Below are 26,472 nucleotides of genomic sequence, written 5' to 3'. Positions count from 1 at the left end.
AGTGTTCGACTGCTACGTCGATTTCGACGCCCGCGACGCTTTGTTATTATCTTTGTACCCCTTTATTTCTGGCACAAGTTCGCCACATTAGACGTTTATTTCTTCCTGTTTATTTCCTGTTTTTTTGGTCACCACCCTTGACAATATCATATCGGTAGAAGACATTTGCAATCAAGTTGCACGAAATGGGAGGTTATATCTTTTTTTAGATTAATTAATTTAAATAATTGCATCAGATATAAAGCAAGAAAAATTGCATCACCGCGCAAAACATGTCTTGGTTAATGCTATTCTATTAAAATTTCTGATATATTCTGAAGAAGTTTACGCTAACGACCCGTAAAGAGGACCTAATTAAAATGGCAAATTTATGGATAACTCATGATTAAAAACTAATTTTATTTTGAAATCACTATTGAAAAACACATCCCTATCATAAATTTTAGCACGATAAATGAAAGACAAAAAAACACAAGTTAAAGGCCAGCCTCTCCCTTAAAGAGATACAAAGTATAGACGTATGTGAGTGGGGCCCTGGCCTAGTCTTCAACTACATTGCGAAATAGGACGTTCCCATTGGGATGTTTGCTGCCTGTAACCACACGACCAGCTTGTGCCCAGCGATTATTAGAGCTGAGTGCATGGCCTCGACAGTGCCGTTATTTGACAAGCATTTTTATGAATGTTAAACATGACTAACCTAAAGAAGACTGCGTCTAAACGACTAATGACTTGGGATATCTAACTAAAAAGTGATATATTAACTAAACGCAAACAATTATTTGGCAGGCAATATATTTTTCAACAGCCTGGGTCGAATTCTCATTTAGTCGAAGGAGTCGATGCGTAATAGGACAATTCAAACAAAAACATTCTCTAGAAATTCTTTTTGTACCCCTCCCCCAAGTGATGTGTTTTTGAAGGCAAGACACACAAGGTACTTGATTTAGAAAGTGCCTCAGCTGTACAAATGGATATGCAGTAAGGGCACTCGCCAGGCCTATTCTCCTCAGCTCAGTCCACCTTAAGCCGATTTAAGAAGTACACACTCACTGGCAGAATGAGGAAAGCAAGGAGAAGTCTACGTTGTTTCGCCACCAGCCCGCTGCAAACCTTCAAAGACGTTTCAGCGTCTCATGCGCCTCAAGTGAGCACATCCTTTCAAAGCGGGGTGAAAAATAAAAGCGCGTGCTGGAGGACACCCAGCCATTTTTTTTTGTCACTGGCTATACTACATATTTTTAAGTGAGAAAAAGTATTGCAAATGTGCAGTCCACCTTTGACCATAATACAGAATACTGATAAAGATAACAGTGTCTGCGTATTGCCGTCCACCATTTTCCAAATAAGTGCTCCCGCCTATCGGAACATCTACACATGTGGTGCGTGAGTGGGTTCAGGACTGAGAGGCTAGAAAACAAAGCGCTCACAAGGCATGTATGGCCCTTTCCACCGTGCGGGTACGTTCGTCGAAAATCCCTGATTTCTAGCCAAATTTTTTTAGAGCCAGCAAATCTCGTCCACGCCCGAGGTCGCCCACTGAATTGTGATTCCCCCAGATTGTGCAAATCCTTATTAAAACTGCGGTACAACCTGCAAATGCACTCCGTTGTTCTACGGCACGCATCCATGCTGCCTGCTTCGAGGAAAAACACTGTTAGTGCTGAAGGCGGCATCCCACCACATAAAGGCAAAAACGTTTAATGAACAAAATTCAAACTCATATGATTCAACAGACAGAGATCGGCTCACAAAGTGACGACAGCATGATTGTTGTGACTGGTTTTACTCTTGCATACACACAAAATTGACCTACATTTTTCTCCGAAACACAGGAAAACCCTTTATCTTCGCGGCCCCTATTTTTTCTCGAATTGGTCATACAGGACATAAACGCGGTCACTAAATTTCGCAAATTTAAAGGCCACTTTGAAACTTAGGAACCGAAATTTTCCCGCGCCCTTTTATTTCGCGAAATTCACAATTCGCGAAAAAAAAAGGGGGTCGCGAACATTACGGAGTTTACAGTACTTCCATCTGTCACATGATGTTAACATTTCAAGGAGGCTAAACGTATTGGTGTAAGAAAAAAATTGGCCTATGCAAGAAAATGCCCTTCTCCAGGTTTGGCAGGCGAGGTTCATTGGCACTACCTATAACTATAAGGTGGCAGATTTGTTTTGGCAGACCTTTTGGTAAAACGGAGTCTCGCACGTCCTATACTCGGCGTCAACTATTTTGTGCTGCATTGTAAAGGCTATACTTCGTTTCAGCATAGGTCCGAGCGCGGCCTATGCTATGAGCCGAAGGGCCAATTATAAAGCGCAAAACGCGCAGCCTCATGGCGTGCTCTCTGCGCTTTATAGAACTAGCCGGCAGATGAGCACGCACAGAGAAACGGCGAATACCGGCAGGTCCTATCAATTGCAGAGAGCACGCCAAGACGTTGTTCCTCTTTCACTGTTTGATTGGCCCTTCGGCCCATAACATCGGCCGCGCTCGGACCTAAGCTGAAACGAAGTATAGAGTAACTTCCAGAATGCTTCAGTCCAGCACTGTTGCGAGAGCATGTTGTTTAGTGTTGCATGTCATTGCATAGTCCAAAGAAACTAGCGTTGACAGAGTTGGAGCACTGCGGAATATTAACACGCTGGCTATAGAAGCATTCAGGGATGCGCGCATTCAAACGGTGTATTTCTTAAAAGAAGTGGATTCGAGCAAAGGTAAAAACAATATGTGTACCTATGGCGGCCATACTTGCCTTTCTCAATCATGATCACTCGCTTCTCGGTAGCACCGTTCGGTATGAAGCACCAGCAGCACGCCTGCGAGACACCGACGACTCCTGAACTGAATGACGACCTGCCTCAGGTCTTAGAAGGAAATCCGCAACACTGATTTATGCCAGATGTTGTATCTGGCGGGACTCGGGCGAAAAGTAGAGATGAACAGATTTATTACAAGTGATAGATTCATATAGCATAAACTCAAGCATAGCGGGAGATTTTTAGTTCAGTGATGTGTCTTAATTAAAAACAGAAATGGTTTGTTTATAGGATGAACCAACAGCCCCCGATTTGCATAAATGTAATCCACAGGGTGAAAACAATCGCTAGTGTGAGTTGGTCAAGAGAACGCTCGCAGTGTTTAAAAGCTTCGTTCGATTTACATGCACCTCCTGCACCAGTCCAGAAAAGTGTAGGGCGGTGCACTTCATGTTAGCGATTTGGCGAGCGACGAGACAAGCGACAGCTACGAGGACCCGCTGTCGATCAGTCAGCCGCGCGACGAGACACCCTTTGTGAAAGTAAATCGAGGAAGCGGCCAAGGCGAGGAGCGACGTCTTCTGGAAATCCAAAAACCGAGCGATGCAACCAGCGACAGTGAAAAATCTCCGTCACTTGTCGCCGGTACTCGTAGCTTGTCGCCGTCGCTCGTCTCGTTGCTCGCTGAATTGCTGACATGCAGTTCAGAGAGGCATTGGGACCAGCCTCGCATCCAGCCATAACCACAGTATTTTTTTTGTTTTCTACAGGATTTGGTTTTACCACAAAAATAAACTAGGCATCGCAGAACGCTCATTCTTCGCCCAAAGGAAGCGTTAGAGGTCACAACCAGAGGCCAAAGTTTCAGCCCGATCCGATACCTTATACAAAAGCTATAAGGAATTTTCTGAAAACGTCGATGGGAAAATGGCGGCCGACGGAGTTTTCGAATACATGGGACTCTATGGGCAGCCACAGACCGAAAACGGGCAAAAAGGGGCTCCATTTTCCCATTGAACTTTTCAGAAAATCCCTTATAACTTGTGAATAATGTATCGCATAGGGCTGAAACTTTGGCCTCTGGTTGTGACCTCTAGCGCTAGCTTTGGGCAGAGAATAAGCGTTCGCTAATGCCTAGTTTATTTTTGCAGTAAAAAAAAAACAAAAACAACACTAAGTTTTTTTTGTGACACCCTGTACATCGCTTTTAAGCATGGCATCTCGTTCATCTTCTTGATTTACATTTTTGGTAAATGAAAAATCGTGATTAAGCACAATTATTTTAGCTCAAAATTGTCACGAACACTTGGCACACATGTTTAAATTGAAGCGCGCCCAACATAATTTATAAGTAAAACGAGAAGGGGACGAGATTCGCTTACCGCTTCACGGAAAGACGCCTTCGGATCTTAGGCCTAACATCGAAGACGTCAGCGGTCGGCCGATCGCACGAGGCCTTGAGGCCAACCGTCCGCGCCGCGCTGACCACGCCTGGTTCTATGAGAGGTGCCGTCGAATTGAGAGCCAGAGTCGCTAAACATCTGTCCCATAAAACGTAGAACGAGCCGTCGACTCGCTGCGTCTCCGCGACGATGGAAGCCGCGGCAGCGGAACCTGCGGAACCGGAACAACCGGAAGCTCTCGCCGACGCGACGCCGGAGGCGAAGAAGTCACAATAAAGCGCCGAGTTGGCCGAGTTGGCCGAGTGCGAGCAACGGCCCGTTCGCCCATGTGGACCGGTGATGCGGTATCCTCGGCTTGGTGTCGCGATCGGTTTGTTGACGTGCACGTTTGCTTTGCTATGCGGTACGGTTGGTTCGGCTGTCGAATACTTGTGGTGCACATCATTCGAGACAGTCGCTCCAAAACGTCGCCCTGAAGGGGTGACCGAGGAACTTGTGTCAGCTGAACGAACCGTCTATGTTGCGTTTCGACATGTATGGCATATATGTAACGATATCGGTAGTAAATGGACGTTCTGTTGGAAGATGTCGGTCGCCTTTCTGCATGTGTGATTTGGTAAAATGTGCGCTGATAAAATGACGCTGCTGATCATTATGCAATCAAATGCTTCCAGATGTATTTCAAAATATTAGCAAAATAGCATACAGAGAAATCCGTCCCACGAAGAAAGCAAGACGCTGACCTCCACCCGCGGCCTTCCTGGCACACGACTCCGTGTTTTGCTAATCCTAGCTGTGCTTCTTAGATAATGGAGCCGAATGACTTCGTTATGGTGCTTCCTCAACTAACCGCAAGACTGATTTTAAATGCAATAACATTTCTCAGCCATACCTCCGCACTTCCGTGTCCGTCCTTTGGTGTGTAAGTAACAAAGTCACTATTGTCTGCCGTAGAAAAACCATATGAGCCGGAGCGCCTCTACTCCGCAGTCGTCATGGAAAACAAAGTGAAAGGTGGCTTGGATATGTCAGAAGACTTTTAAAGCCTTTTTTTTTTACATTTATACTAAGGATAAGGTTAACATGAATCCAGTGCCTAAATTTGTATATACTAAGATGACAATTGCCCTTTGAAAGCATGAAAGGCTTACGGCAGATTCCCCAATCCCAAAATATTGTTCGTCCACTCGTCTGTATATTTCCCGCTAGATGTAGCGGTGAAACGGAATTGGTGCATACCTCACGTGGCGTCAATTCGCGTGAGCTATGCACTAATTCTATATCTGATAGACATATATATCGCGTGACCTGAAGTCAGGAGGTCTATTAACCAATTAAGTTTCCCACTAAATCTAGCGGGAAAGTTGATGTCACGGGACCTGCCTTCACTTGACCTATACACGAATTACATTTCCACGCTCAATAATGAGGGAATTTAATAAAACTAAGGGAACTTCAATCCTTGAAACTGCCCTATAATGTCTTCCGAATAATTTAAAAAAAACGATGCACCTTAAATACTTTATTTCATGGATTATATGATGTTCAAATAAAGGTCACTGCCAATTCGTCACTAAGACTGGTCACCACTTTATCGGTTGCGGAAATGACCCCATTAACAGTGTTTCAAAGGTTATCTTTAGAAAACGCGCTAAAGATGAATATAAGTAAGACTAAGAAAAAAATCTGAAGACCCAAACATGCAGAAACGACATGCAACGATGAGTCTTATCTTAGACATCAATATATCCTCGATAAGTCTAAGAGCTCATGTGTTCTTTTTAATTATCATTCGCCTCTAAAAATTATGAAGACTACCTATATTAGGTTGGCGAGTTGTTCTAGTTGGTTTTGATACATGGCGGCAAACAGGCAAAAATAAAAAGAAAAAAAAAATAGGACAATAGGACAGAGAGGAGAGGAACACAGGAGAGGGCGTACGCCCTGACCTGTCTTCCTTTCTTTTCTGTCCTCGTTTTTATAGCAAATGTTCCACCATGTATCAGAGTATCTACACAATATGTTGTCTACAGTAATTGCACTAGCCTTTTGCACATTTTATATTGATGATTATTGCAAACTACTTTGATGTCAGACATTTCTTACCTAATCTGATATGGGATACAACAACTCGTAAAAATATACAGAAATATATGATTTAAAACAAAGTGTGCGTACCTCATCTTAAATTCTTCCTACAATTCGAGCACCCAAGGTTTGTTTTGATGATATGATATCTTGAAAAGAGTGGTTGCCATTGAAAACTGAAAACAACTGCAAATGAAATACAATGAAAAAAAATTTCCAATTGAACATACAACTTTCTTCGTCGTGTACTTTCATTTCAGACGTATGAGACGAGATCTGTCTATTCGTGGTTTTTAAATATGCTTTAACTAAGAAAAGATTCAGTGCACCTTATCCGGTCGCAAGGCGATACTGATCATATCACTGTTCTAGTTATTCCGCTCATTTTAAAATCTTGGCACACACTCAGCTCGCCGGTTCGGATTGTGACTTAAAGGTTAATTTCTCTCTTGGCTGGCGAAGAACAAATGACATCCTAGAGCCAGGCGAGAGGAACGCTTCTTAGCTCGGCATTATTCTCATGCGGAATTTCATACTCAAAGAATACACCGCACTGGAGAGGGGTTTTGCGACGGTCGTACTTCTAGTGGAGAATGCAAGACCAGAGACAGATTACGTGTACGGTACAAAATAAAGCACATGCCCTAACTATAATAAATATATGTAGTAGCAAATATTAGAAAATTTCTCATTTGACGGCTACGCTTTTTCATAGACTTAGAGTCCGCCTGAGAGCAGAGTAGGTGCAGAAAAATATTTTTAGCGGTTCTCAAATATTTTACATTTTATTTTGTAACACTCCAATTTGCATACTTCATATTGAAATAATTGTACATAAAGTATTTTCCTTGGTGCGCTCAGTAAATATAACGCCAGGTAAAACGTATGGAGAGAAAACATACCAGAGCAGTTCTAATAAGTATTCAAGGCCTCCTAATAAATGCATTTATTTCTCAAAAATTCTTGTGGACAACAATTAGGCATATCATAATCTAAACATTGGGATAAGGAGAGTATAATGTTTCCTAACCAGCTTGTATGCATACTTTCGCTCCTTGTAATACGATGTACTTATCCAGTGAACCAAGTGCAGTACCAGATTAGTGTATAGCTGCGCTACTAAACTAAACAAAATGTATCGCGAAGGGCCCTGCAGTTGCGTTGCTACGTGAAACCTTCTTCGTTTAGAGCAAGCAACATCCAGGCATTTCTTTCCAAACTGTGCCTCTAGGTTTTTCCAGAGCCGTATATTGGGAGAGTTTGGCCAATAGGCGGAGCAAAGGCCGCAGCGCCGAATATTGCCCCCGCGGTTAGAGCGTAAACTAAATATGTGACAACGCGTCGACCAATCAGCCAACCACGACGTCACAATATTCGAAATGACATTTAAAGCGTGAAATAGAAGCGTTCAATCTCGCAGCAGCACGACGACGACGACGTTTAGAGGATGCCACACCGGGCGTCGGCGGTGCCTCCATCTAAGCCCTGGGCCACGGTACCTCGGAGGCGGCAGCTTTCTGCCTTGACTGGGTTACCTCTTTGGAGCCTGATGCTTCGACCCCAGTGAGCGACAGCACCATCATGCTCCTGGGGCTCCTTTGTGCGACCGTGCACCGGTCGAACGGCACGCTGCAGATCCCCTTGGCCCGCCGCTGACACGCCTCAACAAAATGTGGAAATCTTCAAATTAGACTGACATCTTCCGCAGTAGCAACAATCCATCTCGTCGTCATCTTGCATGCATATACTCATCGCATTATTATGGTCCTTAGACGCGGCACCGCGGGCCTTCATGGTACAGGCCTTTCCGCAGTGCCGCCGCTCTCCAGAGCCAAATAAAGATATTAATATTAGTAGTAGTAGTAGTAGTATTAAAACAATGCAAAGGGTGAGGCGCGCGAGTGTCTTGAGACGCGGTTTGCTCGGCTCGGGTTTAGACGGTCCCGCACGGCTCGTGCGCTCGCTTTGTCGGTGCTTTCCTTCCCCCAGTCTCAACTGAGACGCTGTTTCTAGCAAGTCGGCCCTGGTTTGGAACGCACGTTCGTTTATTCTAGCCTTGAACATGGGCGTAACGAAAACCTCACATCCGCCAAGTTTTCAGTCACAGAGAGTTATACCTTTTCACTCTAGCGACGCGAAAACGGCTTAAATTAGTTGTGTCACATATTTAGAGCTCATGACCACCGCTAGGGGCTGTTTCGAGGCCCGTGGTTGGCCCCGAGAGGCGCGCCTATTCAAACCAATGTATGGCCGAACTCTCCCAATAAACGGCTCTGGGTTTGCCCACTCCTCTCCATCCTCTTGATTCATTGACCTATTGACTTTCCAGGTTGGGTCGGCCTTGTCCCATAGTGTGGGCAATGACGGATAGCGGGTAAACTAAATTTATATTGGGGTCACGTGACATCATTTTACGGGACGCCAATTCTCCGCACAATTTTGCGGCAAAGCTGAATTTCTGCATAAGTCACACGACATGGTTATGTGACATTATTTTCCCGCTTAATTTAGTGGGAAAACTTAATTTCTTTTGAAGTGCGTGACGGCAATTTGCCTACAATATCTAGCGGGGAAACTGAATTTCAATATAGGTCGCGCAACTGACGATAATGTTTCCTCTAAATATAGCGGGAAAACGTTTTTTATAGGTCATGTGACATAAAGCCATGTTACGCCATTTTCACTAGTAGAGTTAGCGAGGAAATTTGATATTACGTTTTTTGACGCTTCAGTTGAAGTGAAAACCCAGGCTATAAACATTGCGCGTCAAAAGTAGCTGCAGTCACCTCAAAACAAAACAGCATGAAGATACGTGACTTTGGCTGCAGTTCTCCAAGAGAAAATATTTTTTGTCCGCATGTCGACGCAGGGACCTTTCCAAACTGAGCTACTTCCACGTGCCCGGGAAGGAGCCGCTTCTGACCTGGACTGTGGGAGACGTGATTGACAGAGCGACCGACTTATTCGGGGACACCACAGCGGCGGTTTACACTCACCAGAACATCAGCAAGACATACACGGAATACAAGAAAGACGTACGTATAGACTCAGATGATCTACTCAGCGCGAGACCCACTTTTGTCATTTAAACATTCAGTACGCAACGCTTGTCAGGGAAACGATTGATTCGCAATGTTGTCGCTAACGATAAAAACATCAACGCAATATTGCAGTTAACGATAAAAACATCAACGTAATATTGCAAATGAGACGTCAGTGTCACCTTATTTTCATGTTGACATGTGACGCCAAAATGTTGCACGCAATCGTGGTGTCAGATGACGTCGCAGCGTCACGTGCTGTGAAGTCATAATTGTTTTTTTTTATTTAAGGAAGAATAGTTCGTGTAATTTCTTTAGAAAGAGCCATACGGCTCAAGACAACACTTAAAATAAAGCATGGGAATCTCAGCGTGTCCACTTGCACCGAGAAATTACTCCAGACACCATGACTCGTGCCTACGTAAAGAGGATGGCAAGAATATAAAAGCTATGCCCCTCTTCGCCTTCTTGAAATGGGCCAAATCATGCCTTAGCACACCGCTCTCTGTACAAAGAGCGTCATTACAACCCATATGAGGGCACGGTAGTCAAAAACCTAAATGCAAAAAAGAAAGACGCATTACTCCTTCTTTCGTATAATCATACCGAATTCCGAAGCTCGAGAAGCACTTCCGTCACGTCAAACTGAACTGAAAAATGTCTGCGCGCTAGTTCACTGGAGATTGGTTAGTATAGCTTTTAGGAATATAAATCTTTAATAATTTTTGTTATATTAACAGTCGCATTCCATTTATTTCACGGCCTTTCAGAAGTCAAAGTCAGATTGTAGTCGGCACTTTGTGCGTTTATTTTGAAGCTCGTTCGTCTGTTTTGTGGTGTTGAGTTTTGTATTGTAAAGTATTCCAAAAAACTAAACCTCATATTTCAAGATAATGTAAAGTTTCCTAAGTAATAAAATATGTGCAGGATATGTATGATTCCGTTGGCTTCCTTCCATTCATTCATTTGTTTATTTTTGTGCTCATGAACAGCATGAAGCCTTGATAATGATGCACAATTAACATACAGCAAAAAGAATAATTCTACAAATTGACAATAGAAAACTTGAACGCTACAAAAGATGGTTATAGATTTGTAAGAGAAAACTTGAACGCTGCAAAAGACGGGTTAAAAATGTCAATGCAAGATTCATTGAAAGTATTATACAAGGTCTGAATACGTGTCATGGGGCCGGTTCGGAAGAATTCATTAACGTAAAATGGAAGAGAAATTCGCAAAAATCTTCTCGGGACATGAATATTTATCGATGAAGTTAGGTCAGGGCAATCAATGACTCCGTGAAGGCATTTGAACAAAAATATAAGATCTCTGTCGCGTCGTCTGGCATTCAAAGTAGAACAATTGAATCGCTCTAAAAGTCTTCTATATTCAAAGTAAACAGTGCAATCGACATAGCGGTGGGGAAAAAGAAAAAAAAATGTTTTTGGACATTTTCAATCGACTCTTGGTGCGTACGCCCAATAGCATTCCACGCAACTGAGGAAAACTTCTGTACACAATGACCACACCTTGAATTTTTCCTGATAGTACCTAACGGTTCTTTGAAATTCAATCTATGAATTAATCATTGTTTATTCTCCGCGTCGAAGCCAACGGTGCCCTATACCAAATGGTCCTATAGGCCGCTTGACGTTTGAAGTTCATCAGCAGGACTAGTTTTCAATATAAGAAAAAATACGCACTAATAAAATAAGCCATATTACCAAAATACCATAATCCTCAAAAAAGAAATACAATAGAAAGGTCATTATCTCTGTCAATATTGAATATATTATTATATCTAAGGATCACCCGTTTTGCGCAATTCAGCGTTTGGGGAGTGTGTTGATATTATGCTACTTAGATCTATTTGGTATAATTTGCTATTGTCTTATTGTTTGGTATGCTTAGATGTATTAAGTGAGTGTTCTTATACACAAGCACGAAAGTTTTTTTGAGAGACAGAAACTAATTTAGGCAGTTGAAGGAAGATACATAGTCCACACTCTAAAAAAACCCGTGCGTCTGCTTTCTCGCACAACACTCGGAGAGCCAATCACTGCAACTTACCGAGGCAGATCAGCGAATGACGATGCCGAAACATATGTTTAGACCAAAAACCGCGGTCTGAGTTGTGACATTAAGCAATGCAGGCGTGACGTTTTGCATTGCTTAATGTCACAACTCAGGCTGCGTTTTTTGGTCTAAACATATGTTTCGGCATCGTCATTCGCTGATCTGCCTCCGTAAGTTGCGGTGATTGGCTCTCCGAGTGTTGTGCGGGAAAGCAGACGCACGGGCATTTTTTAGAGTATAGTACTACTACAATTATTGCGTACAGGAGTGTACCAATAAAGCCAATACAGTTTAGGTGCGCACAGTACCTTGTCAGGCGATAGCGTTGGTTAATAAATAATGCTGCAAATACAGTCGCGTTCAAAGAAGCCGACAAAATGTTTCGATTTCTGAAAACACTGACAAGGACTCAGGTGTGTTGATAGTGCAAATGCTGTCTTCACGATACCCGCGACTCACAGCAGCTAAAATAAAGAGGCGTTTATTGTTTGAACCTAGCAAATCCCAATTATGTCCATAGCACATATTTCAGGGACTTAGTCACACAAAATATTTGATGACTGAAGCTGCCCTGTCTCTAAAAATATGAGGGGGCAATTGGCCTGAACACGTTCGGTTGGGAAGCGATTTGTATTGGTTAATGACCCCTAGACAGGTAATCATCTCATTTTCATGTCTTCGAGTCAACAATTCGTTCTTAGTGTTTAAATGCTTTTTAGGGCAGCCGACCCACATATTTGTTTAAATAATCGGTAACGTTGAACATAGAATTTACTAAAACACAGGACTAACCAAAACGAGCTTTACATGCCTTGTAAAAAAAGTGCTTCTACATTGGGTACTGCTCCTTACTCCGAAAATTTAATAAATAGGCAGCGGTTTGCGTTTACGTGGCATAAGCATCAAAGAAAATTTGAAATCAAAGCTGATTTATATGGGTGACTGTTTTTGAAGGACACGGCAAAGTTGAGAATTTCATACCCTATGAGTATGTTTCGTTCAAAGTAAACTGCGTTGAATTGTCCGGAACTGGAATACTGGAAGTCATTTCACCCTTTACAGATTAAGAAATGACAGGGCTCTCGGTCAAACACAATGAGGATATGTGCAGATATAGCCATGGTCACACTCACAGGAGCAACAGGGATCACGTAGCTTGCTCTAGAAGTGCATTTTGTTCCTAAACTGAAAAGGGTTTGGGGCCAATAATTTATCATAATTAAGAATATTTAGTGAATAAAGCTACTGATTATAAGAGTTCCGCTTTTAGAATATTGCATAAAGAACGTATCAGAATAAAACAGACGCCCTTAAACTTGAAAGCAGAATAAAATTGCAAAAAGTCTCGTGTCACCGTTACTAAAAAGACGCTGAAATTGATAAAAAAAAAAACAATTGTTGTCCTACAGATGAGATTGATATAATAAGAATGCGATTCCGCGACATTTTTTGTGGGTTGAGGTAGAGATTGCATTTACTTCGTTTCTTTTGACCGTCAGTAATACTGATGGAAACTGAGAGTGAGAATGATATGATAGCGCGTAAGGTCATCCGATCATCGGGATTCGGTTGAAATGCTTAGTGGGCAGACGTAAAGCATTCTGCCTTTGTCTCCACTTACTTTTCGAACACAAACACGTTCGTCAAAGATCTGTGTTCTGACTCCGCCGCGCGCTCTCATTTTCTCCTCTCCTTCGTTTTTGTTTGTATAGCGAGTTATTTTTTTTTCGTAACATCAAATTACGTGATGTGGTGACATAACATGGTCACGAAGGTTACCTGCATGGTTCCCGCCCTTGGCCTAGACAGTTATTTCGTCTTTGCAAGTTCCCCCATCACTGCAGTGATAGTGTAGTTTCACAATCTTAGGCGTCCAGGGTTCGATCCAGACTTGTGCCCGTTACTTGAATAACGTAATGGATAACAATTACAAATTAGCGAGAATAAAATAAAATGTATTGCTGTTACAAAATACTTTCTTTAAAAAGTAACAGATGACTTTACTTGTTACGTTACACGTTACTTTCACATTATTTTTCCCGCAAAAAAAGCAAAAGGACATTTTTTTATGTTTTCTAAAATGATCCCCAACACTACTTTTCATTTCTCACACGGCCGCATTCCGGTTGTCTCTGTAAAAATAAAATATTGTATCTAAGACAGAGAATGTAGGTGCACTCCGTTCACATGTAAGGTGACAAGGAAGCAAAAGTTGCAACCACAAGCGACAACCCCCTAGCGATGCGCAAGTCTGGAATTCTGCAGATAAAGTTATCGGTGTCCATGGTTAGTATCAGCGTCTACCTCCGCTAGGAGATTGAAGCTAAGAAACCGATCTACGAAAGCTCCCTTTTGAAACGGGATTTTTAAGTGGTGTAAGAGTGAAAGACAGATTAACACGATGAGCTTGGTCCTGTCTAAGTGAAGAAAAACACGATGGAAGCCTACAGGAAGAAGCAGAGTCTACTCGGTGTCGTCTATTTGGCACATTTCAAGGCATTTGTGTTGCATACGTGAGTTGTTCTAGAATCACAAACTTTTAGCTTTACTCTGAGTTTCCAGACTCCAGCCGCTTATGTTCATGGCGCTCTTCATCAGCTAATTCAACACGTACAATGGAACACTTCATAGTTGCTGGAATGAAGCGATAATACCGCTCATCGCTCCGGCTGTTAAACCTGATGACCTTCCAAGGTCCTGCATACCCTCGAGCTCTTCTCCCTCAGTGCGCACAAGTTGTCGAGCTCCTCCTCGCCTAGCTTCCACTTCCTCGCCCACCCCTCTAGTAACGTGACCTCCATGTTAACCAATCAACATCGAGCACCTCACTCCTCCTCTCCCAGCTGTCAAACAATCAGTATCGAGCCTCGCGGTCTCACTTTTATCCAGGCCTCACTTTTTGGGTTTCGAGAAATGCCGACCATTTAGTCAAAGAATGAATCAAATCAATACCACAAATAAGTTATTTTTTTTACAAAAACAAATTTTTATGTGTTGTAATATATAGACTAACTCCTTTATAGTTATGAGCACCTAATTCCCTGCAAAAGAGCATAAAAAGGATCACGAGGTCTCGGCCTCTTCCAAATCGTGCTCAAGCCGGAAAAGAAGCTGGACTTTTAGGCCACTCCCTTGTTACTTGGTAAAAGACCACAATCTTGGTGTTGTCTTAAACTGGAGTTTTTTTTTGTTTTCCCTTTTCTTTTGCAGCTCTTTCACACGGTGTTTGCCGCGTAGTTTAGGCGGAAGTCGTGCTTTCCTGCCTCGCGATTTCGAAACCGTGATTGGCCGAAGCTCAGCCATACTTCGTTTATCTTACGTTGAACCGCTGTGGATTGGCCTCCACAGCCAATCAAGAACCAGTTTAGAAGTTACGTCACCTCACTCCCCGGGCGTTTATCAGTGCGCGTGTTCAATTGGCGCTGGTTGGAGGTCCGGCGTGTACGCAGTGCGGGTGAAACTTTTTGTCTGCTGTGTTCGAGAAATTTCAAACTTGTTTTTGTCACGTATTTGAAGTAATGAAACAAAGAATAAATGAGGGAACTAAACATCTAATGCGGCGAACTTGTGCCCGAAACAAAAATAAAAAAAGATAACAACAGAGCGTTGCGGGCGTCGAAGGCGGCGAAACAGCAAGATCGAACGCTGAGCCGAGACTTACTGCGGCCTTGCCACGTGGAGCACCTTTTGTAGCCGCGTGGGTCTCTGGAACATTCGGCCGATAAATTTCGTCGCGTAGAACATTCATTTTTTTTTTCTTTATTGGGCGCGTAGAACGTTCATTACTCCATCAGATAAGAAATTTCTCGAATTTTCGAGAACGCCAAATAGAAAGAATAAATAAAAGAACATTCCGCTGCCTGGAATCAAACCCACATCTTCCGCACGAGAGTCAAGCGCGGTAACCACTCGACCATGCACGCGCTCGCTCGCCGACGCACGTGGCATTACTCCACCCTTTAAAAAGGCTTCGTCTCGATGCAACCTAAAAGGCAACAAAATAGAGCAAGCCAAACTAAAGAATGGGAAATTACGGAGGCTGGCAAGACACAATCCTATCAAGCGTTGCATAAAATACTAATTAAAAGCCTTATCGCGCCTAGTAGGGCTTGGAACGCACGACGTGGACGACTTCCGGTCGTGGAGGGCGGCGTGATGAAGTCCGGGTTCCACCGGGCATCACCTCGTAGTTCAGATTCCCGAGTCGACGGAGCAATTTGTACGGTCTGAAGTAGCGCTTCAGGAGTTTCTCGCTTAAAACGTGTCGTCGTATCGGCGTCCAAACCCACACACGGTCTCCGGGCTTGAGGCGAACGTTGATCCGGCGAAGGTTGTACCGGGTAGGCATCGACGCGTTGTTGATCTTGAATTCGGAGTCGGGCGAGCTGGCGAACTTCTTCGGCTCGTTGACAACCACCTTGGCGTCGAGGATCCCATCTTCAACTGGTTCGTAGGTTAGCATCGCGTCGAGCACGGTCGTTAATTTTCTGCGATGCACCAGCTGAAACGGGATTACTCGGTTTCTTGCACTGCCGTGTTGTAAGAAAGCGTGACTTAGGGTAACACCTCGACCCAAGCCTTGCGCTCTACGTCGACATACATGGAGATCATGTCGGCGATAGTTTTGTTTAGCCGTTCTGTTAGTCCATTTGTCTGACGTTGGTACGCAGTCGTTCGACTGTGGCCGGTGGTACTGAGGCGAAGGATGTCTTGCGGCAGCTGTGCCATGACCGATGATCCATGGTCGGTAATGAAGACTTCGGGGCGCCGTGCCGGAGGGCAATGAACTCGATGAAAATTGTGGCGACTTCAACAGCCGTACCTGATCGAAGGGCTTTCGTCTCGGCGTACCGTGTGAGATAATCTGTGGTGACGATTATGCAGGGGTTTCCCAACTTTGACGGTGGAAAAGGGCAAAATAAATCCATTCCGATTTGCTGGAACGATGTGGACGGGGGAGAAATGGGATGCAGAAGTCCTGGCGGCTTGGTCGGCGGTTTCGTGCTTCGCTGACACTCGTGGCTTGCATGATCGAGTGTAGAGGTGAATGGCCTTCGGTAGCCTCTGTACTTTTCTCAATCCCGGCGAGCGTCCTGTTGTAGCCAAGGTGTCCAGCCGTTCTGTCGTCATGGTATCCTTGGAAAATTTCTTCTGAAGACTGAAAGGAATAACTAACAGCCATGCTGTGTCGTTGTTGACGTAGTTCTCTTTGTACAGCACCCCTTGCCGTATGAAGATGGGCAGGATTTTTCAGAAAGCACGAAGAACCGCACTCGCTTGACCCTCTAGATGCTCGATGAGCGCTCGCAGTTCAGGGTCGTCTCGCTGGAGTGCTGCCACGTCGCTGACAACAAGAGCGCCGAGGAAACACTCATCGTCGTCGTATTCAATGCAGGCAGGACCGGCCTCGACTAGGGCCCTTGACAGTAAGTCGGCGTCATTGTGCTTCCGGCCGGACTTGTACACCACGGTCATGTCGAACTCCTGCAGTTGTAGGCTCCACCACGCAAGGCGTCCGAAGGGGTCCTTCAGGTTGGCGAGCCAGCAGAGCGAGTGGTGGTCCGTGACCAGGCGAAAAGGACTTTCATACAAATATGGGCGGAACTTTTTTATTGCCCAGACAACAACAAGGCATTCCTTTTCAGTCGTTGAGTAGTTCGTCTCCGCCTTAGACAGCGTCCGACTCGAGCATGCGATTACTCGCTCTATCCCGTCTTGCATTTGGACTAGTACCGCGCCAAGTCCGATTTGCATGCGAATATTTCTTGTTCTTCAGCAGGATGTCAGAGGCTTTCCATGTTTCTTATCGCAGTTGGACGTAGGAAGCATGATGAGAGATCTGACTCAATGCCCACCCGGTTACATAGGACTGGGTGTTCAGTTGTGCATCTGGTCTGTCGTCCGTGAAATTCTTCGCGATCTCCGTGGAGCTGTCATACTCGCCAATTGAGGTGTCAATGGCGATTTTAAAACAAGACTTGGATAACTCTTCCAGTTTAATTTGAACGTGGTAGTAACGTAATTTCTCACGTTTGTTCGGCCTTCGGGAAGCGGAGGAAGAATTTTTCACCATATCACAAAAACTTGTTTTTGCAGAGGTAGGCAGAACATGGCATGCCTGCCATCTCCAAGTATGCGCGGCTGTATGCCCGTTTGCGGCCGGTTAACCAACAAAGCGATGACCCATAGCCGACGTGCCCACGAACACAAATAAAATCCTAATAGATATGTAAAACGAGCTTGTACTTTATAATACATGTAAAAAATACCAAAAAGCACATATGAAGATTTCGGATTAGATTCCACTCGCACAGTGTATCGCAGCTGAACAGGCGTTACGAATCGGCTAAGCGAATGAAAGATAGTAAAGACTAAACCAAAAAAGGGAAAGCAAAATACGCGATTTTTCGAGCGTCAAGTAAACAAAACAAAACAAAAAAATGAAAGCCGTTTACAACTCCCTGTAACGCCGAATTAGAGCGCAGCTCTTGAGAAGGAGGAGGGGGGAAGGGTACTGAGGTTCACGTGTTATCGGGGGGGAGGGGTGGTCACGTGACCTTGGCGAGGGAGTCATGTGACCCCGCCAAGGTCACGTGACCTGTGGTGTCACGTCACCACGGGGGTCACGTGACCTCGGGGGGTCACCAGACCTGAAGAGAAATTTTTCCGCTAGATTTAGCGGGGAAATTTTTTCGCTAGATTTAGCGGGGAAATGTTTCCGCTAGAGTTAGCGGGAAATTTTTCCGATAAATCTAGCGGGGAAATTTTTCCGCTAGATTTAGCGGGGAAAGTTTTCCGCTAAATTTAGCGGGGAAAATATTCTGCTAGATTTAGCGCGGAAATTTTTCCGCTAAATTTAGCGGGGAAATTTTTCCGCTAGAATTAGCGGGGAAACTTTTCCGCTAGATTTAGCGGGGAAATTTTTCCGCTAGGTTTAGCGGGGAAATTTACGTATAATGCACCACGCGGTTCCGCCGACGGCGACGGCGACGGCGACGGCGACGCCAGCGTCGCTCAAGCCGGAAACGGGCGCCTAAGAGCTGCGCTCTAAAACATAAAGCAGGAGGAATAAAGCACTCGGTGGCGTAGCGTCACCTCAAATATAAAAATAAAGTAGACTTTGAAAAATGGAAGGAGTTTCTTGACGGTCCATCGGATGACGGCCTTTATCGTAGAAGACGCTGAAGACGGTTGTCCAGGCGCTAAAAATCGCAATTTGTGCAGCTTATATAACGTGACCGAAATCACCACTATTTGCACTACGACGCTCTCTCTTGTTTTTCTTTTCTTTTGCGCGGGCGAGAAGACAGCTTTTTTGTAACCCCGCTTTCATGAATTTCAAAATTAGCGTCAGAATTGCATGTGCACAATGGACTTCTTTCACAGCATACTGGTATCGCAGTAACGCACGTGGTTCGAACTTGCCTTTTGCTTTCTTATCCGAAGACGATTTTAACGGCACTAGCCAATTCGCCTTTTCGACAAAACGTTTATAAGCAAGACATTCATGAGAAATGGGAATTGCAACAACAAAACGAAATAATTGAAAATAATAGTATATTTGAAACGTAGCTATGTTCGAAAATATTTGTACATTGCCCTTTAAAAATATTAAAAAAAGGCGTAGGAACATTCTTGTATTGTCTGGCTTCCATAAGTTGTAACAGAGTGTTTCCTTCAGGACAGCCCCGAAATTGCAAACCTGTAAACTCTGACATCTTTCCCACGCGAAGAAAAGGTCCTTCACTCATAAGGTGGCACCTACTTTTTAACATTCAAAGCAGCGAATACACGTCACAATTGTTTTTTTTCTCGATTGGTCACCTCGCACGTAGATGGGCAAAACAAATGCCTAGTGGAGAATCCCTCTGCTACTGAAGACTCCGAGCTCGCAAGGGGCGCTGCGATCACTTTTCGCCCGCGCTCCGCGAGTTAAAGTGATCGAATTGGTACACCTATGCACCCACCAAGTTTTTCGTTCGTAATTAGATTTTTAAGTGATTTAAATATATGCACAATGTAAATACGCTTGTTTGAATATCCGTACTATTTACAAAGCCTGCTGTTGACGTTTTTTTTTTTTTCTCCGCGCCTGAGATGTAGCCTTGCTGGAGAGGGGGCGCTCATGACATCACGTTGATTAGAGAACTTGGTTTCTTATTGTGGTGCTGGAATGGTGACCAGTCCTAAGAGGGCGAATTCTACGGTCATCTTTTCTTGCACGTGGCGCTGTAAAGTCATGCGAAACCATGACGTCAGCCCGCAGCAGCTCCGAAGTTTCTGTGCTGACAAAAGTGAGGCGCCACATAAAACGTGGCATCTCCTATTCTCTTCATGCGTTACCACCTGTACGGGGTTCGGGTTTTTACTGCTACATTTTTAAAGAGCTGTGATAGAAGATGACCTGAATCACCGTTGGGCAGAGATATTTTCCGTGTGCCTGAGCCAATCGGAAAGCCCCTCGCCCTACAGGGTTGCGTAATCCGCGGAGCTAGTGTTTCAATTTCTACCTATGGCTGCCGGAACGGTTTTCTCCGTTGCTGTTCTCATCGCCCGGTGTGCGGAATGGCGGACGCCTCGGAAGTGCCGACGGCGGCGTCGCAACCGACGTGAAGCTCGCGAATTCGACACATTGGAAGAGAAAACATCTTTTTGGCCGTCAGTGTTTGTTACGAGGCCGTTGGATTGCTAGAAGTATGTGAGGTACGAACAACGTTCTGGTCTTCGCTCGAACCGCCTTCACTCATCTGGGATGCGGCGATTGGAAATATGCTGAAGTCCGGCACCCTGGATTTTCGTTTGCTGGATGTTAGTTCAATGTGCATTCTTTGGCTGTTACCTGTATCTAAATATATTTAGTCGTAAGAAAGAAAAAGAGAACCGAATGAAGTGGCCCGCGAATGTTGATAGACTCATAATAATACTTCTTGTTAGATATAAATACGTATATTCGCTGACTTCAGTTTTTACCTCCCAGAAGAAATTGAAAATTAAATCTCGCTAAACGTGGAACAGCTTAAAACCTACCGAAGCAATGGAACATGAAATGAATATTGGTTTTGTTTATTTTACATATTTTCAGAACGATGCTATTATCTATTATCGGAAGATGTTCACCTCTTCGAACGAAGGAAGGCTTCGCCAATACACTCTTTACGTCCATAAATCCAGTCGTGAAGGCCTTGTGAAAGTTTTTTCGGAACTGTATTGATCCATTCCAGATACAAATATGGATTTGTCGGACTTACCTGCTGTTTGATGTAATCCCGTGTACCTGTAACTCTGCGGCGGCGTGTTTTTTTTTTTTTTGAAGATTGATTTTGAGCACAGAAGCTGTATTCAGATGTTCGCGGCTCAAACGAGCTATTTTCCATGCTCAGGACGGCGTGGGAGCAACGAACGTCCTGAGCATGGAATACGGAAATAGAGCAAGGAGTGGGAGAAAGTGGGAGGGGGGGGGGGGAGGGAGCTGCTGCAGTCTCGGCCAGTGTGCCGTGGGGCACGCTGCCCACGCCCACCAGTGCCGCGCCCCTACTGTAATTATATTTTAGATGATCTTTGTGTCCAAATAAATAAAAAAAATGACCGCTTCTAGCGGATGAGCTTGGATTCGCTAGAAGCCGTGGGAACGCATCTCCACCGCTTAAGTCAACGGTCCATGTCAGGAAGAGAATGTGTGGTATGGAACGTGGTTATATACGCATTTGAGCATTTGACCGCACCACCCTCTCGTCTATAAACGTTGAGCCAGTGCATGCAAAGTTTAACGCGATTATATACGCATTAGATCGCAGCGCCCCCTCCTGTATAGGCGTTGAGCGGCTACAGGCAACGTTTCATCCATGATAGAAACCACAGCCCTTGAGTTACTACCACATCTCAGAGCCCCCTACTCGTCCCGCAGCTGTGGCCGAGTGGTTAAGGCGATGGACTAGAATTCCATTGGGGTCTCCCCGCACAGTTTCGAATCCTGTCGACTGCGCAAACATTTCTTTTTTTTTTTTATGAGAGCACGGACGCCGGCCGGATGGACGGACGGACGGACGGGCAAGGCTTGACCTTAAGGAACTTCGCCCCTAATAAATAAATAAAGTGACCGGATGGGACTTTCTGCAGCGAAGTGACAGCTGATGCAATATGCGACTTTCTGAGTATGACCTTCAGCCGCGACAAATATCCTTACGTCATTGACTCGGATCACGGGCCACAGTCTCGATACCACGCCTTCCAAGAGTTCAGGAAGTCAAGAGGATTTTTTTTTGGAATCGGTCCACGATGTACAACCCACGAGCCAATGTCCAGGTTCAAAGGTTCAACCGTGTTCTTCAGGGGAACGTTCAAACCACCATGCAGCATCATGGAAACCTTCGTACTTGGATTAGCGAGTCCCTAGGTGGATAAAAAAAGTACACCACATGCAGCCACAAAGCTCTCTCGTGCAGAACTAATTTATGAATGTAGAATGAGAACACCTCTAGACATCGTGAGTTGTCCGTGTCTACACAAGCCTGTTCACATCTGTAACCATTGCTGATTACGATTGTTAATAACGAGAAATGCAGGAAGAAATACACAAACGATGGGTGGTGGGAAAAGACGTTATCAATATGCGTCTGAGACTCCGTCTGAGTGAAGATCCTTGCATAACATTCAAATCGAACGCCGTCGTTTTGGCCACATGTACATGTACCAAAAGCAGTCAAAACAAGCACCTTTTTCGCAACAGAAGGATAGCGCTGGAATTCGTCGTTCTGGTCTCGAGCATATCCAGCACGAAACCAGTTACAGGAGGTCAACTCAGATACAAGAGAAACAACGAAAACTAGCCATCAACGATTGGTGGATCTTCCTTCGAAGATCCACTAGAAACAAGAAACCTCTAAACAGGTTTTCCCCTTAGGAACTTTTTAACATTGGGGGTAGTGTGTTGTGCCCACGAGCAGTGCTTCCAGACCGAAAGAGGGCGGAGGACAGAAGGAAGGACGGAGTGCGAGGACAGGAACTGTTTGTTTTTGCTGAGTCTAGAATAGACTCCAGTATCAACCCTTTTCTTACCATCGACGAGCTGGGCTCGCTCACATTGTTTGTACCGTCCCACCTGAATTGGGCTTGGCTCTTCCACGCAGAATAAAACAAATGCCGTTTACCAAAGACAAGGTGGATAGTCGACGTGTGTTTAGTGTTGTGTGCCTTCAGAAGATATCGCAAAAATGTGATAAATTTTGAGATTTGGCCGAAAACCAGCTTACCGCTGGTAAGATAGCGTTTAAAAATGGCGGCGTCCACTTTTGGAAGCAATGTAATTCGTGACAATTGTGAAAAAAAAAAAAAACGCGCGAAAAACGGAGATTTTACAACATATCCTTCCTCTGAGATGACAAGGACATAAACCTTTCTTCCGACAGTGAGTGTGAGGCCACTGAGCTATTTGGCCTTAGTACTGACGACTCCGATTCGGATGCAGACACTGGTTTGTCTGGTCGGCATTGGACGAGAATCAACGTGGAGATCCCTCTTCTTGCGCTTACGCGTTTTTGCACTCCAGTGCTGCGCCGGATATGAACGTTGACGTAGAGGGTTATGCAAACTGCGTACGCTACTATACTTTCATGTTTACGCCATATATACATGTTTACGCTACGATACATATGAACAATTTTGGATCGTTTCTCTAAGTATTTCGGTAGGCAAAGGGTTAAAGCGACACGATCACAAAACATCGTGTCGTCACGTCCCGTAACAAAAGAACGTCCCTTCAAAGCTTGGCCTGATATGACAGTGACATCACGTTACCTTATGTAATATCACGAGGTAAGGAGTGGTGAGAAACGTGACCACGTGGTTTCTCGTGGTCCACATGATATCTTTGCCGCTGTGACGTCACTTTATTTATGAGGTCACGTGGCACAGTCACGTCATTTTGTCACCATGACGTCAGGTTACACCTCGACGCCGTTGAGTAACTAGAAATGACATCATTTAAAGTACCATTGAGATACAGGCCAAAGAGATAGAACGCTTCTCTTTAATTAGACCGCCTACTGGAGAACTAAAGAATTACATGCTTGAGAGCGTTATAGAATATAAGTATGTGGGAGTTTATTATTCGTGCATTTTGACATAGAATCATCACGAAGATGATACTGTTAGAAGGCTAATATATTTTTGAACTTCGTCCACCTTTTCGGACGAATTTTTGATTCGTCGCGCAGTTTTAACAAGCACTGTATTTTACTTTATAAAAAAATATCTTAGAGCACACTTGTGTTATTTGGGACCAGGCTCAGAGTTATCTTGTGCATATGTACGACGAAATTATAGATCTTGGATTGGAATATCCAATAAACCACTACCGTTTACGAAAGAGAGGCAGAGAATGAGTTAGTTTTTCTTTCTTTTCAAAACTGAACAAAGTGCTTAGGGATCCACACTCCGTATCACGGAGTGTGGATCACGGAGTGTGGATTCCATCGTATGACTCCACCTGTTTTCTTTCTGCTACAATTATTCTAAAAAGTGACAAATTATTTTTTTCCTGTTTTGGAGTTTGGTCCAACCAGTCGGGAGTATCTTCACGTTCAGAAGGGCTAAACCAAGTCAAGGATGATGTACTGTTTTGTTTTTTAATTATAAAATTCAGAGCTGAATTTTATGTTAACATTTATTTTTCATAGCTGCGAAGAGTCGAATTCACGCGTGATCTTGTTGAATACACAGACTCCTCGTTATACGCTGCTGTACATATTGACAACCTTATTAATACTCTTTTCGTAAGCTGGGAGTAATTTCTAGAATCAAAGTGAGTTCTCCACATCAACTTGTATTCTACGGTTATATGTCTCATTAATCCAATTCAAGTTGAATTTTTCCTCTTTTGTCTGGAATTGTATTAGTATTACAAGCCAAGAGATGATTGAAAATCTTCAAAAGCGTTTTTTTTAATTGTCTATGATTGTTACGTTACATTGGTCGTACTGTTTATTATTCTTATGCGAGTCTGTTGGAACAATGCAAATGCCCTACCTTGAGTTCTAGACGACGTGAGAGCGACCTCGTTTACCGGTTTAAACGTATTCATGGGCCTATTAATTTCCAAGATCTCGCATCTGCCATTAATATTCACGTTCCGAGTCGAGTTTTGCGGTTTTCTCCAACTTTCTATGTTAATCACATGATCCAAACCAGCTTCATGACCCGTATTCAGCACTTCTGCAATACCCTCAATGGAGCAGATACTGATGTTTTTAAACCAAATTGTGTAGCTTTTAAGACTTTTGTAACCAACCTGTAAACAGTTTGTTGTGCATCATTATCAAGGCGTCCAGCTGTTCATGAGCACAGAAAATAAACAAATAAATGAATGAATGAATGAATAGCTGTTTTCGTACGTATCTTGAAAAAAACGGGTTTCTTTGACGTGTGGTTGAATGTACCCCCTGCACAATGGCACAAAAGTAATTTGCGGTTGTAAATAAAAATTAAAGACGCATACCCAGTATACATTCAATTCAGCATAGTCGTTTTATAACACAATGATCCACAGAAACAATTAAAAAAGCAAGTTTGTTCAGACTTAGTCGTTCTTTATCCTCATAGGTAGACCTACTAGCTGCAAGCCTGGTGTCTCTCAAACTTCCGGTGGGTTCCAGGGTCGCCATAGTGGCTCCAAAGGTTTACGAAGTGGCACAGCTACTGTTTGCCGCCTCTAAGGCGGGACTTGTTATGGTAAGTACGGTTTACTTGTTTCGCTGTCCATGCTAAGTGTACAGATAACGTGCGCAGCAGTGAATCTTGGCTCCCGCCTGTTCTGTTATCCAGGTTGGCATCAACTCATTCTGCACGCTTTCCGAGCTTGAGTATTGCTTGAATAAGGTAAGTCATCTCGACCTCATGGGCGTTTTTCTTATTTGTAGACAAGTCTACAACGGCTACCTTCAACAGCGAAACACTGTAGTCATTAGCCACCTTCGTGTAAGGGATATAGAAAAGCTTGAGACGTTTACGAATCCCTGTAATGCGAAATTGGAGCGCAGCTCTTAAGAAGGAGGAGGGGGGACACGGAGGAGGGTACTCCTCTCCCCTCCTCCTCCTCTTTCCCTCCTTGTCTCTTCATCCCGTCCTCCTCTGCTCCTCCTCCCTTCCTCCTCCCTCCCACCTTTCCTCCTTTTCCTCCTCCTTCTCTACCCGTCCTCACGTCCTCCTCCCCCTCCATACCCTCCCCTCATCCTACAGTTTCCCCGCTACATTTAGCGGGAGAACGGATATCACGTGACCTAAACATCAATTCTATTTCCCCGTTAAGTGGGGAAAATGACGTCACATGCCTTCGTGCCACGTCACCCATTAAAAAATTCAGTTTCTCCACTAGATTTGGCGGTAAAATTGACATCACGTGACCTAAACATCAATTCGATTTTCCGCTAAATTTAGAGGGGCGGTTGCACCGACGTTGACAGGGACTCCGTGAAAAGCGGAAACTGGAGCCCTAGAGCTGCACTCTAAAACAGATCTTGTAATGAACTCTCTATTGATCGCCATCGTAACGTAAATCGAAACGTGGTGTAGCAACTCGTCATCACATGCCTCTGAACTAACCTTGCTTTTGGTAAAGTGGCCTAGAGAGGGAGTAAGATGTAAGCTGGGCGAGTTGGTACTGGTTGAACGTGGTAAGAAAAAGGCACAAAAAGACGAGCACAGGGACAGGAACAGAACACAGAAGACAGAAAAACGCTAACTCGCAACTCAAATGTATTGTCGTGGCGGCTTCTGGTGGAGGTTTAACGTCACCTACTATAGCCTACCACATGGGCAGGTCGTGTTGGGTTCCCTTATATTGTGAAGTTCGCCGTCTGAGAGCGGTGTGCTCGTTTCGTCTTACACGGTAGGACATATCAAGTTTGGTCTGATATGAGCGGTGGTATCAAATCTCCGATGCCTCAACTCATGCGGCAGATATCTGCAGCTGCGGTCGCTGACGTCATTCACATGTTGTAATGAGCGAGGGGAGGTAGCTTATCTAGAGCGTTGGATGCTGAAACTTTTCTAGGCATTGCCTTGATTGATCGTTCCGCCAGCGCTCCTATATAGTACTGCTTAATA

The 26,472-nt window shown here is 44.3% G+C and overlaps 1 protein-coding gene across 1 annotated transcript in view; it reads left to right on the top strand.

The window, feature by feature from the left end:
• LOC115332280 (putative acyl-CoA synthetase YngI) overlaps positions 1–26,472 on the top strand; it is a 257,512-nt gene that overhangs the window by 70,133 nt on the left and 160,907 nt on the right. Inside the window, exons 2-4 of the mRNA XM_040220250.2 lie at positions 9,126–9,291; positions 24,970–25,098; positions 25,192–25,245. Coding sequence (XP_040076184.2) covers positions 9,126–9,291; positions 24,970–25,098; positions 25,192–25,245 — 349 coding nt within the window. The remainder of the gene's footprint in view (positions 1–9,125; positions 9,292–24,969; positions 25,099–25,191; positions 25,246–26,472) is intronic.

The sequence above is a fragment of the Ixodes scapularis genome, unplaced genomic scaffold, assembly GCF_016920785.2.
Source record: "Ixodes scapularis isolate PalLabHiFi unplaced genomic scaffold, ASM1692078v2 ptg001212l_1___fragment_1__unscaffolded, whole genome shotgun sequence".
NCBI classification, from domain to species: domain Eukaryota; kingdom Metazoa; phylum Arthropoda; class Arachnida; order Ixodida; family Ixodidae; genus Ixodes; species Ixodes scapularis.
This window is presented reverse-complemented; position numbering and strand designations above follow the sequence as displayed.